The 12500-nt window shown below is 41.0% G+C and overlaps 1 protein-coding gene across 4 annotated transcripts in view; it reads left to right on the top strand.

Moving 5' to 3' along the window:
- Positions 1-12500, top strand: part of POLA1 (DNA polymerase alpha 1, catalytic subunit) — a 200685-nt gene that overhangs the window by 138792 nt on the left and 49393 nt on the right. For all 4 annotated transcript variants that reach the window (XM_069944819.1, XM_069944821.1, XM_069944818.1 and 1 more), the window contains exon 34: positions 6766-6882. In XM_069944819.1, the coding sequence (XP_069800920.1) occupies positions 6766-6882 (117 nt within the window). The remainder of the gene's footprint in view (positions 1-6765; positions 6883-12500) is intronic.

The raw sequence follows: 12500 nt of genomic DNA, 5'->3' as shown, positions 1-12500 counted from the left end.
ACCAACATGCTACGTTTCATCTGTGTGCTTGTGAAACCGTCTGACTGATGATCTAATAAAGTGCTCTCGGTGAACAATCTTACATCAGCTGCTCTTCTGCCGGGGGCAAATTTCACTTACATCCAACAGTTACATTGAAAAGTCAGACTACGACTGCTCTACGTAGATAGGCATTATAGGAAATATTCTGCATGTATTTTTCAGATGCATCTGTTGGGAAATGTCAGAGCGGCTGGACCTAGACGAGATTGCATACTAAAACACTGCTGCCATAACTACGGAGACTTTGCCAACATCCTGTATTTGCAGTCTTATAGGTTAACATACAGCATAATACTGTTTAGGCTATTCTGCAATACATCCTTATAACAGAATAGCTTGTAATCAGCATGGATATAACCTTAGTAATAGCTAGCTGTGCAGCAACTAGAAAGCAGACTACAATTTGGAAAATCTTGTACATGGGCTTTGCTTACCCCAGTGTTATTGTTTTAGTTTACAAGAGAGACATGGCGGATGTGACTGATCTGTTTTCTAAAGGATCTGGTTGACTTGAGTAGAGTCTGTTGGGCTTCTGGTATTCTTAATGGCTATAAAAGTTCTGTAGACTATGCTGTTCTTGCTGTCAAGATTACTAGAAAGCTTGATAGTCCTCGAGGGAACCCTGCAGCACAATAGTGAAGAAAGCCTTAGCGGTAAGGAATCATGCCACTTTGAGAGTAGAGCTTCCAACATGATATTGCAACCAGCTTTCTTCCTAGTTTTACCATTTATATGTATCCAAGAAAATTTTACTTCTACAGCAATAAACTTATTAAAGGACAAAGGATATTTGCTTTAATTATGGTGTCCATTTCCATCAGTGAACGTGTGCATGTGCTTTTATGGCCAAAACGTATTCATTACAGCTGTGTATCACTACTCATTCAGTGTTGTCCAGGCCCAACCTATTTAATATCGGAGCAGCTTTTTCAGAAAGAAGACGGAAGCTTGTTTTTAATTTAGGAAGCCAGAATTAATTTAGTTAAGTTTTTCCTGGGTTTTTCAGTAAGGGCATATAGTTGAGAAAGGTCTAACTAATCAGTTTTATATCATTGCCGTCAAATGGCCTTCTGAGTTGTTAATGTTCTAAAAACTTTTGAGGGCCTGAGAGAGTTGCCTAAAAGCTAAGTAAACCTTTAATGAGTTTGTTGGGTGTACATAGTAAATCACCTAGCAACCTCCGGGCTCAGCCAGTTCTCTTGTCTCAGCTTGGCCCTGTTTACAGTCCATTGAAACCATTATTTAAAAGCACAGAAGAAATTCGGTTTCATTAGCACCGTTCTCAAGGACAAAATAATTAAAGTTAAATGAACAAACATTGCCCAGTAATTTTCTGCCCTAGATACTACTTTAACCATTCTCCTGCCAGGACTTCTATTTTACATTAAAGAATTGTGGTCACCAGTTGGGAGCATTTGGGTACCATTATAAATGCAGGATTTTATCACTTTGCTTAATATTAATGAATATGGTTTACATTTGGATTTCCTCTGCAAAATGTTTATTATGAACTCTTTTTACCATCATAAATGTTAACGCAGTGTTTATAAATGAAAAAGCACACTTAATATTCTCAACAATGAGAACACTAATGATCATGCCACCTCTTTTATATTTGTAATATGAGAAATAAGGGTAATCCAGAGCTAGTTACTATAGTTGTAAATATAGTGGTATTCAAGCACTGGCTTTCTTCTCAGAAAGGACATAGTGAAGAAGTCAGGACTAATGGCTTTTGGCACCCATAGACATGGACAACATTTCAAAAGTTTAGATAAATAGTAGTGCTTTTAATGGGGATTCCCATTTCAGCTTGTTACTCCAAGGTGTTGTCACTTGTGTTCTGTCCACCAAGACCCCAACCATTCCATTAAACAGGGACAAGTCACCCCGCAATAAATCGGAGCAGCTCTGTGGACGGCCCTCCATTCATTATGGTTGGGGGTGCCAAACTCTTCCAAGTCATCTCAGTCTTGTGTCAGGAAGCTGGGAGAGATCGCACTAAAAAGGGACTTTTTCTACTCATTCTCCTGATCAAACAGGAGTGCTCATTCCATGCACAGTATGTAAATACAGACGATGTGCTGCGAAAAGTAGTTTGGAGCTGCCAGCATCATGATTCATTATAATGCCAGGAGCTCCAAAACTGTTTAAATCATTTCACTGCTGTACTGACAGTGTATCAGTACAGTTGCGCAAAGACTTAAAGGGAATCTGTCTCTAGGTTTATGCTGTCTTAAATGAAGGCAGCATAAACTATTGACAGAAATGCTGAACAGATCTGTGTATTACTAACATCATTCTGTTTAGCCGTTCTCCTAATATGCAGGAGAATAGGATTGTTGCCACACCCCTCCCCCCCCCTCCAGCTGCTGATTGACATTTGACTGACTATACACAGCATGAATAGATAACTGCAAATCAGCAGCCAGTGGGTGGAGTTTTCTTCCCCTCATGAATATCCAGGACTACTGAGCTTATGCACATAATGGAGAGGACTACTTTATGTCCATGGTATTCAGGAGGATATCTCCAAATCAGCTGCACAGAACAACATAAGTGATACATCATTCTTTTCAGCTTCTCTGTCACTAGTTTATGCTACCCTGAGATAGGACAACCGAAACCTGCTGACAGTGTCTCTTTAAACAGTTTTGAAGCACCTGGCATTATAATGAATCATGATGCTGGGAGTTCCGCAGTCTAGCCTGTAGCACATCATCTTCCGTACACGAACCATGAATGCCCCTTTATTCTTGTGAAATGCTGTGGGATTATTAACCATATTTAAGTAGCTTTTACTTATGTGTAAGGAACGGCCTAGTCTTTTCATTTTTTCGGTTTTGGAGTTTGCGTTTACTAAGCATGCGTTACCAGATTCACCTTAGATTGCATTTTCAATTGCAGTCATGGAGACCGATTAGCCTTGTTTGATGGTGCCAGGTAACATCCTGCATGCACATGTCTAAGTGATATGTAGCTTATTCTGAGCATATTCCTTCCTTTTACATAGACCATTTATTGGCAGTGACTGTTCCTAGAAATGCTTATTCGTCCGTTAATCGGCCCATGTAAATGTATCTGCTATCAGCCAATGAGCGTTGGCTGAGCGAAAACTGCTGATATTTGCCATATTTTGTGCAGCGGTAACATTTATTATCGTCAGCCAAGCATCTATGTAAACAGGAGATGTGAGACCAATGACAATAAGTGGTAATGGCAGCAAGAACAATACACCGATCGTTTGCACGTCCCAGCCCCACAATTATATGACATGACTTGTAAAGGCACTGCAAAAGATCACTGAGCTCGCTGATAAGTGCTCGTTCATGGCCATCAATGGCTGAAGATCATGTTATGTGAAAGGATCCTAATTCTGCGGTTCTTGTATAAAAATATGCACCAAAATTCACAATGTACCTAACTGCAAAGGATTGTTATATACTATATACCATTTACAATTACATTGAAACCAACAGCTGTAACAAGGTGCAGTATCTGTGAGTTGTGTAAGTTTTTCCATGTATAATAAGGTTGGTTTACAATCATATAATGGTTAATTTCTACTACCAATATCAATAGTTATAGTCATTTGCGAGGCGAGATTACTAGATAGGAAGCGCAAACAGCCCTAAATGGGGACTGAATAGATACGTGATAAACAAGAAAGGACCTTTTTAATGTTAATTAGCACTGAGGAGGTGGCAGTAGATTGTCTTTCCGAGAACTGACTGTAGAATTTTGGCACATTTGTTTGAGGTATTGTATCTATTTACTTTTACTACAGGTGTTTTGACTGCTTTTTTCCCAACGCTTTGCTTCAATCCGTGCAGCACATGTAACTCAGCCACACCTTTTTGTGTTCAGTATAATGGTTTTAATTGAGTATTGCACAGTTTAGGTAGGGTTTTTTAGTTATTTATTTTTTAGTCATTTATAGATGAGTCGTGTACTCTAGGAATTGAACACTAAATGTGATCACAGAGAAATAATTTAAACTCTATAGTGTAATCCAGCAGTTCCTTTGGGACAGATTCTGTAAAATGAATGGATTATTTGCTAACTTGAGCTTGACAGTTTTTCAAGTAATGTTTCCTGCATGTAGCTGATCGATAGTATCTGTAGCTAGACCTTTTTTTGTGTTTAACTTAATCATCCATATAAACTTTAAGGGATAAGGCTAGGTCCACACTGCGTTAATACAGTACATTTCACTATTTGTTGTCTTTGAAGTTCTTTGGAGCCCATCTCTTGCTGCGAGGTGCAGAGGGCAGCGAGCCAGGCAGAGAAGTGCTTAGCCACACGCTTCTCCTATCTCTGATGTCTAGTAGGAGTCTGAGCAGGGCCCGGGAAAGAAGTACTCGCAGACCACCTGACAGTATTCAATTGACAGACGTGAGCGGAAAACCAGACGATTTTACTTTAAAGTTATAGGGGTCTGATTTTTTTAGCTTGTGCACCCCCCCCCCCCCCCCCTCTCCTTCAAACTCTGGATGTTGCCCTGTGTGATTATATAGGTATGTCATCAGTAGCTCTTCTATTTGAAATGACCAACTACCTTTTGCAGTCTTGACTATAGATATGGTAGTTCTACAATGAGAAGCCCGCACAAAAAATGGGGAAGTGTTTAAAGGTGTTTTTTTTATATTGAAAAAACAAACACATAACCCTAACTGGCACACCCAAATAATCAATATTTATTAAATAATTAAAAAATGACACATACAGATACACAATCACAGTTTCCATAAAATCAAAATCTCCCTATAAACATTGGTAGCTCTAGTAAGAGCAAACCCCAACCCTGTTTGCATGAATCAGTAAGGAAACCCTATATCATACAAATATAGCATGAATAGTTACTGTATGTAGTGCGCTATACTTAGTTACTGTGCACCCATTTATTAGTGATTGTGCATATTCCATGGCTTTTTGGATATTTTGTTTTTATACATTTGCAGCACCTGCAGAGTCTATTCAGTGAAAAATTCAGGGCAAAGCAGCCCCTTTATTGTCTGGTTAGACTTCATAAATCAGGAAGCAATGCCATATTATTGTATTGTCTTGTCACTGAATTAGGTGAAAATCATATTGTGTCATTTAAAGTTTATTGAGAACAGTGTAACATAAAGAAAAGTTTTAAATTCCTGTGAAGTTATGACTGTCTCTTACATGGCGCCACCTAGTGTTTGAAATTCTAGCAGTTTGCATGTACACCTGCTCAAAGCTGAAGGACACACATGCCCAGTCACACTCTCCATGGTCAGTAAATAAAAGTAGCTTTTTGCCCTGCTTGTTAGAAAAGTAGCAGACCCTTTGTAGTAGCTGCCAGTAGTGCAAATTATCAGCAGTAAGTGGAGAAAAATTTTTAGCCTTTAAACCCTTATTTAACAGTATTTCATGATTCTGTCCATTTTAAGACTTAAGGGGCTGTCCAGCGAAAATCTTTTTCTTTCAAATTAAGTGATATCAGAAAGTTATATAGATTTGTAATTTACTTTTTACTTGTAATCTCAAGTCTTCCCATACTTATCAGCTGCTGTATGTCCTGCAGGAAATGTTTTATTTTCAGTCTGACACAGTGCTCTCTGCTGACATCTCTGGCTGAGACAGGAACTTTGTCTCTGTTATCATGAATCCCCATAGAAAACCTCTCCTGCTCTGGACAGTTCCTGTCTCGGCCAGAGATGTCAGTAGAGAGCACTGTGTCAGACTGAAAATAAAACAACATTTCCTGCAGGACATACAGCAGCTAATAAGTATGGGAAGACTTGAGATTTTTTTAATAAAAGTAAACTACAAATCTATATAACTTTTTGACACCAGTTGATTTGAAAGAAAATGATTTTTGCTGGACAACCCCTTTAAATGCATTGTAACTAGCTTTTTATGTAAAAAAAAAAAAAAAAAAAAAAGGTAAAATATTAACCCTTAAGGTTACATAGCTTATCAGTAGTTGATCTAGGATTATGGCACCTATGTAGGCGGGGAGATAAGCCATGATAGCCAAGAAGCTCCGCCCACATGTCCACTAACGTTAACATGCATTTTTGACTGCAGAGAGCACCAAGGAATACTTTCTACAGTAAGACATGAAATGTCCAGAATATATGTAATAAGTTGCACAAGATGTAACTTATTACATCTTACATGAAAGGGAATCTGTCAGGTACAGAGCTGCAGACACAGACAAATAGGTGATAGGGACATAAAGCAAATAATCATTGTCTTCATCATTATTGCTGATGGCCAATTGCACAGTTACAAATTGCATTTCCCTTGGTAGCTGCAGTGCCACAGGAGTGATGATAAACCACAGCATGTATGCCACCTCCTTCCTTACCTCTTATTTCCTTTTCTAATTGGTGTACAGGGCTAGAGGCTCAGCCCTGTAATTTATACAGTCAAGACAGGGAGAGTGTGGGAAGGAGGCTTGCATGCTGCTGCTCAGCATCACCTCTGTGGCACTTCAGCTACCAAGGAAAATGCAATTTTATAACTCACTGCAACTGACCATCAACAAAGACATCATTTGCTTTATTTCTCTACCACCTATCTGCCTGTGTCTGCAGCTCTGTCAATGGTACAGACCCAATAGATTCCCTTTAAGTCAATGAAACTGCATGCTATACATGTATATGCTGTATTTGTTAATGTGCTAATAAAATTGCACCTTGGATGGTAATACTACCAGAACACATGAATATTTTTTTTTCCACTTAGGGTTGGCTTTTATGTGAGGAACAAACCTGCCAGAACAAGACTCGTCGTCTTCCTCTAAACTTCTCTCGTAATGGGCCTATATGCCAAGCTTGTTTAAAAGCTACCCTAAGACCAGAAGTAAGTACAAACATTACTGATTTATGTGTTTATATGAAGGTATATATTATACAATGATCTGCCCCCTCAATCCCGTCCTTACGCCCCAACCAGACTGCTCTCCTATCCATAACCTGGTACCATATGGAGGAGCATGTGATACTAATGTCATTCAGCCTTTTCCATGGAGACACACTGTGTACATGAAAGCGGTGAGTAAAGGAGGCTGAGTGATATCGTATGGTCACCTGCACCTCCATGTGCTTCCATCTTACGGAGGCCTTCAGAAGAGCCTAAAGCAAAATATCTGAAATCTACGAACATAAAGGTAGGAATTCCAGTAGTTCCCCAGCCAGAACATGATGGGGGGGCAGGCAGAGAATAGATCATTACTCTTGTCTTTTACTAGTAAAGAAGCAAAATGCTTCTCATCAACCCATTATAGATCTGAAGCTGCTCAACAAGTTTTTTGCATATGATTATTTTAAGATAGTCTTTAAAATCCAACATTTTGTTACTAGGGAAAGAGCATTGGATGTTGACCGTGGATTTCCAAAATATCTTTGCTTTGCTGTAAAGATACAGGGAGAGATTAATCATATTTAGTTTGCAGCTCTTCCCTTTTAGTCTATAGTCAGCTTCAAGATTACTTATAAAGGTGATGGCCGAGATTGTGGCCCATCTGAAACGGAGAGATAAAAATGTGGTCTCCTAACTGGACAACTTTCACTTTTTCTGAAGAACAAAGTCTGCAATACCTGCAAGCATAGTGTAAGCTGGTTGGCTTACCTGGTACGCAGAGCATCCTTGGAATTTCTTCTGGCTTCAAGGAGTCAAATGTCATTTCTAGCTTAATAAAGCTTTGAAGCCAAGTACCCTGAAGGTTCAAGTTTCTGTTCTCTCTTATTTTGACCAGGATATATCCAACCACAGGTGGATAAAAAGGATTTTAGACTGTATACTATTCTTAACCAAATTGGTATCACTTTGGCTCATTGGGCAAGTGTGAAACAGACTGCGTCTATTAGAGAGCTGTGTCTTGAAGATAGAAATATTTTGCATCTTGACCCAAGGTAGTGTTTGGAATTTCATGTCAGGAAAACCATCTAAATTCTGTGGCATTCAGAGTCTCCCTCTTCCTTTAAAATTTTAAAGGCTTTTCCTCATAACTTCACCAAACATTATCATATGGACAGGTCACGATGGAAGATCTCTCCTCTTGAAAGGAAGGTTCTTTGGTATTCTCAGGTATTGCTGTCATGGAGAATGACTAGGGAAAGTAGAATTCTTACCAATAAGTCGATTTCTGGGAATCTTCCATGACCAGCACCATTGTATTCTCTCCCTTGGTTATGGGTTTGTTTTTATGCCTTGGATATTTTGATTGCGCAGATTTTCTTCTGGGGCTTTTTATCCTGTTGGGTTTAGTGTCCCTAGAGCAGCGCTTCTCAAACTTTTTCTTCTAGAGCCTCACCCAACAGACCAAAGCAATGCCGGGGCCTCACCAGACTGACCAAGAGGGTGTCTGGGCCTCACCACAAGTCCATTTAAAAGCTGAAAATAATGCTAGGGTTAGCTTTTACCCCTCTCCCAATCTCTAGATACTAATAAAGCAAGTACAAAATAAATTAAAAATGTTTCTAAAATGGAGAGTTTTGCAAACCGCAAAAGGACTGTGCAGATCATAGTTACCTTTGTGAAAACTGCCTCTCCAGCTGGGCCTCACCAACAACTAGGGGCACCTCACTGGTGAGGCCCTCCTCACAGTTTGAGAAGAACTGCCCTAGAGGATATGGAGTCAACCTCAGGTGGTGCGGTCATTCCTATAAACAGAATTAACTTTAAACCCTTAATTCAATAGTTTCAATTTTATTTTGAGATGTTTTCCTATAAATGACTTAATTAATATTACACTGCAGGTGAAAAATGTCATATTACTGAGACTCCCTCAATTTATACAACAGAAGTCTGCTTTTCGCTTTGCTACGCAAAATATGTGCGTTGCCACTTTATGTAAAATCTACAGGGATAACTAAAACATCTAATACATTAAATAGAGCATCAGCAAGTATGCTTGACCACTGCGCTATTTAAACTCCAGTGATGAGGAATGGGGTGCTCAGGACCCCTTTCTAAGGATTGGTGGGCATCTCAGCAGAAGGCCTCAGGTGAATAGGTGATACGTGCAATTTGTGAGAAAACCCTTTTATAGATTGGCTTCTTTGTTGTCTGTGTCACTTTTGTTTTCTTAAAAGTGTAATGCATAAGTATGAATGTATTGTCACTTAAAATTGGTATTGGTTTTTTGCATTTCTTCCATGGTAAATTATCCAGTTGAGTGTTTGGCTAATAGAACTTTCTTAAATACAAAAAGCATGTTCTCTATTACAGTGGGAGTTAATCCCTATCCAGCTCTATTTTTTTCATCTAATGTTTAACCTCTAGGAAATTCCTTAGTAAACAAGTGTCTATGTCAACCGTTGAAATGTAGCCGAGCTCATACGAGGCAAGGCTTTCTCTTCAGGTCCTTGAGTTTGTATTATATGGTGTTATGATTTCTTTGTGATGGCGTCTTTCTGAGTGTTAGAGGCCTCAGCTTTACTTGGCCCTCGGCTAAGCTTATTATGCTTTTGAAAAAAAATGTTTCCAAAGCTGGTTGTAAGCCCAGTGGCTTACCACTTGTGAATGATTACAGATTTTTCTTGTTTTTGGTACCCCTCTGACCTCACCCTCCCACCACTTTTATTTCACATGGCGAAAAACATCCACTGCACATCCAAGTTTCAATAAGCAGCATAAACCCCACACATTTTGGTGTAAGGAAAAGGGAGAGATTCTGCTTAACACCTTCTCTAAAATGTTTCCCAAATGGTCTATTAAGAAGACACTCATTTATTGTTTTGTGCTCGTTGCTTTTGTTTTTCTCTTAAGCATAATCACATTCAAACTGACGTCACACAAAGTAGTTAGGAGTCATACATCATGGCCAATGGTTGGCAACAGCATTTGCTTTTCAGAAGGGCCACCTACAGTAGATCTAAAGGCTGCAAGTTATGTTGATTTTTTCACAGTCCTTGTGTATAGTAGGGCACAATACAGCTTCACATTACCCATAAATTATGTATCTCTTATGTACATTCTCAACAGTGTTTTTATGGACATCAATAGTCCAATCACTTTAGGCTAGTTTCACATGTGATAGTTTGATCATTATTTTTTAGCAAAAACCCAGAATGCAACGGACAGTGGTGCCAGGCAGTTAACCCTCAATGATCTGTTAAAGGCTACGACTCATTGAGTGTTAAAGCCAATGTACAGCAGTCCTTTTTTTGCTGGTCTATTTGTGAGCACTGGCCTTCCAACATCCAGTGTGACGAAATGCCCTCCCCTCTGTGACATGGCTCCATTAGCCCCCACTTTGCTGGGTAGCTTGCTAGAGGGAGGGAGAAAAGTGTAGGGACTGTGCTGTGCCACTATGGGCACACCTTTTTTAAAGCTGCACCTTAGGTCAGAGGAGAAAGCGCAGCAGTGCACAGCTATGGTTGAAAAGTGTAATCTGAAGCAGCAGCCACTGACAGATCACTGCAGCGGCTTCAGGACAACCATTCACCCACTCCTGTAGCTCCTGTGATGATCTGTTGGCTGCTGTTGCTTCAGATGACATCTGTTTTCTCCCATAGCTGTGTGCTGCCTCTCTCCTCTGGTCGCCAGGAAAGGCCTTATATATGGCGATCCGGTGGCAGTGTTCCAGCACGAGACAGGAGTGAAGATTTTTTTAAATTGGTGCCACCGAATCAGTGGGCGGCAGCAGACAACTAAGAACGATTGTCGGCGGCCTGGTGAGGGGTCCCCGGAGCTCAAGCAGGCCGGTGGCGGGAGAGGCAGGAGTGGGCAGTGCGGTGACTGAAGGGGCAGGAGCGGGCAGTCCGGCAGCGGAGAGGCAGGAGTGGAGGTTTTTGAATATGGTGACGCCAGAGGCTGATGAGCTACCTCGAAGAGCTTGATCGAGCCAGTGACTGAGAGACAGGAGCTGTCAGGCTGGCAGCGGGAAAGGCAGGATCAGAGGTTTTTTTAATATGGGGCTGCATGTTTGCTTTATAAGACGCACTGAATTTTTCTTTCCACTTTGGGGAGGGGGTGCATCTTGTAAAGTGAAAAATATTTTCTCTGTTTTGTATCCAATCCTGGTTTTGGGTAAAAATGCTAACCAAAATACTGTGTGTGAACCCAGCCTTATAGCGACCCTTAAAGCGACTCTGTACCCACTATGTGGCCAAAAACTGCTTGTACCTTTGGATAGCTACTTTTAATCCAAGATCTGTCCTGGGGTCTGTTCGGCAGGTGATGCAGTTATTGTCCTAAAACAACTTTTAATCTTGAAGCCCTGTGTCAAATTTGCGTGGCCTAGAGTGTCTGTGCCCTAACCTTGCACCACCCCTCCGTCCCTCCTCCCCACCCTCCTCATCATGAGGAAAGCCCCTAGAACATTTTCTCCTATTCCTCACCTGTCAGAACACTGCACAGGTGCCTTAATGATCTAGCCCATGTGCAGTGTTCACACATGTGAGGAATAGGAGAAAATGTTCCAGGGGCATTCCTAATGATGAAGAGGGCGGGGAGGAGGGACAAAGGGGTTTCACAATCCTAAAGCATAGGTACTCTAGGCCACATCAATTTGACACAAGGCTGCAAGTTTAAAAGTAGTTTTTAGGACAATAACTGCATCACCTGCTGAATGGACCCCAGGACAGATCTTGGATTAAAAGCCGCTATAAGAAGGTACAAGTGGTTTGGGGGATCATATTGTGGGTGCAGAGTCGCTTTAACATCTACAGCCTATCTTTACTTGTCTTCATCTTTTCTATCATTTATTTTAAACTCTTTCAGTCCCCACTTAACACCATTCACATTCACATGCCTTAACACCTTGCTGTCCTTTTTGGAATTGATTAGGGATGGTCCGAACCAGGTTCGGTTTGGGTTCGTACGAACCCGAACTCTCGGCAATGATTCCCGCTGTCTGCCCTCTCCGTGGAGAGGGTGGATACAGCAGGAGGACCGTCTGGAAAACTGGGATACAGCCATAGCCATAGGCTGTATCCCAGTTTTCCAGGCGGTCCTCCCGCTTTATCCACCCGCTGCATGGAGAGGGCAGACAGCGGGAATCTGATGCCGAGCATTCGGCAGTTTCGGACCATCCCTAGAATTGATGGATCACATTTTACCACCTGATGTCTTAATCAAAGGATATGGTTTTGTTCAGTGCCACTGAAATCCTCTCTAAATGCATATTGCCAAATTTTGGTTAAAATAAAATCAGGAAGCAGGGTAGACAGATCTAGATTTAAAAAGGGCAGGGGATGAGGAATGCGGTCATACCTTTATTGAGAAAGTTATCTGCCCTCTTAAGACCCATGCACACTACGGAAATCACGCGGATAAGCTCCAGCGGATTCCGTGCGCTCGCACCCCCGCGCCCCTGCTTGAAGATCTGCCCGTCCCATAGGCTCCATTCTATTCAGGCAGATTCTGTCGTTCGTCCAAAAAAGAATTGTCTGTCCAAAGAATTGACATGTCGTCAGAATCAGAATGGAGCCGATGGGACGGGCAGATGTTCAAGTGGGAGCACGCTCTGAATC

This window comes from Dendropsophus ebraccatus, chromosome 11 (genome assembly GCF_027789765.1).
Source record: "Dendropsophus ebraccatus isolate aDenEbr1 chromosome 11, aDenEbr1.pat, whole genome shotgun sequence".
Lineage (NCBI taxonomy): Eukaryota > Metazoa > Chordata > Amphibia > Anura > Hylidae > Dendropsophus > Dendropsophus ebraccatus.
Note: the sequence above shows the minus strand (reverse complement) of the source record. Positions and strands in the feature narration are given on the sequence as shown.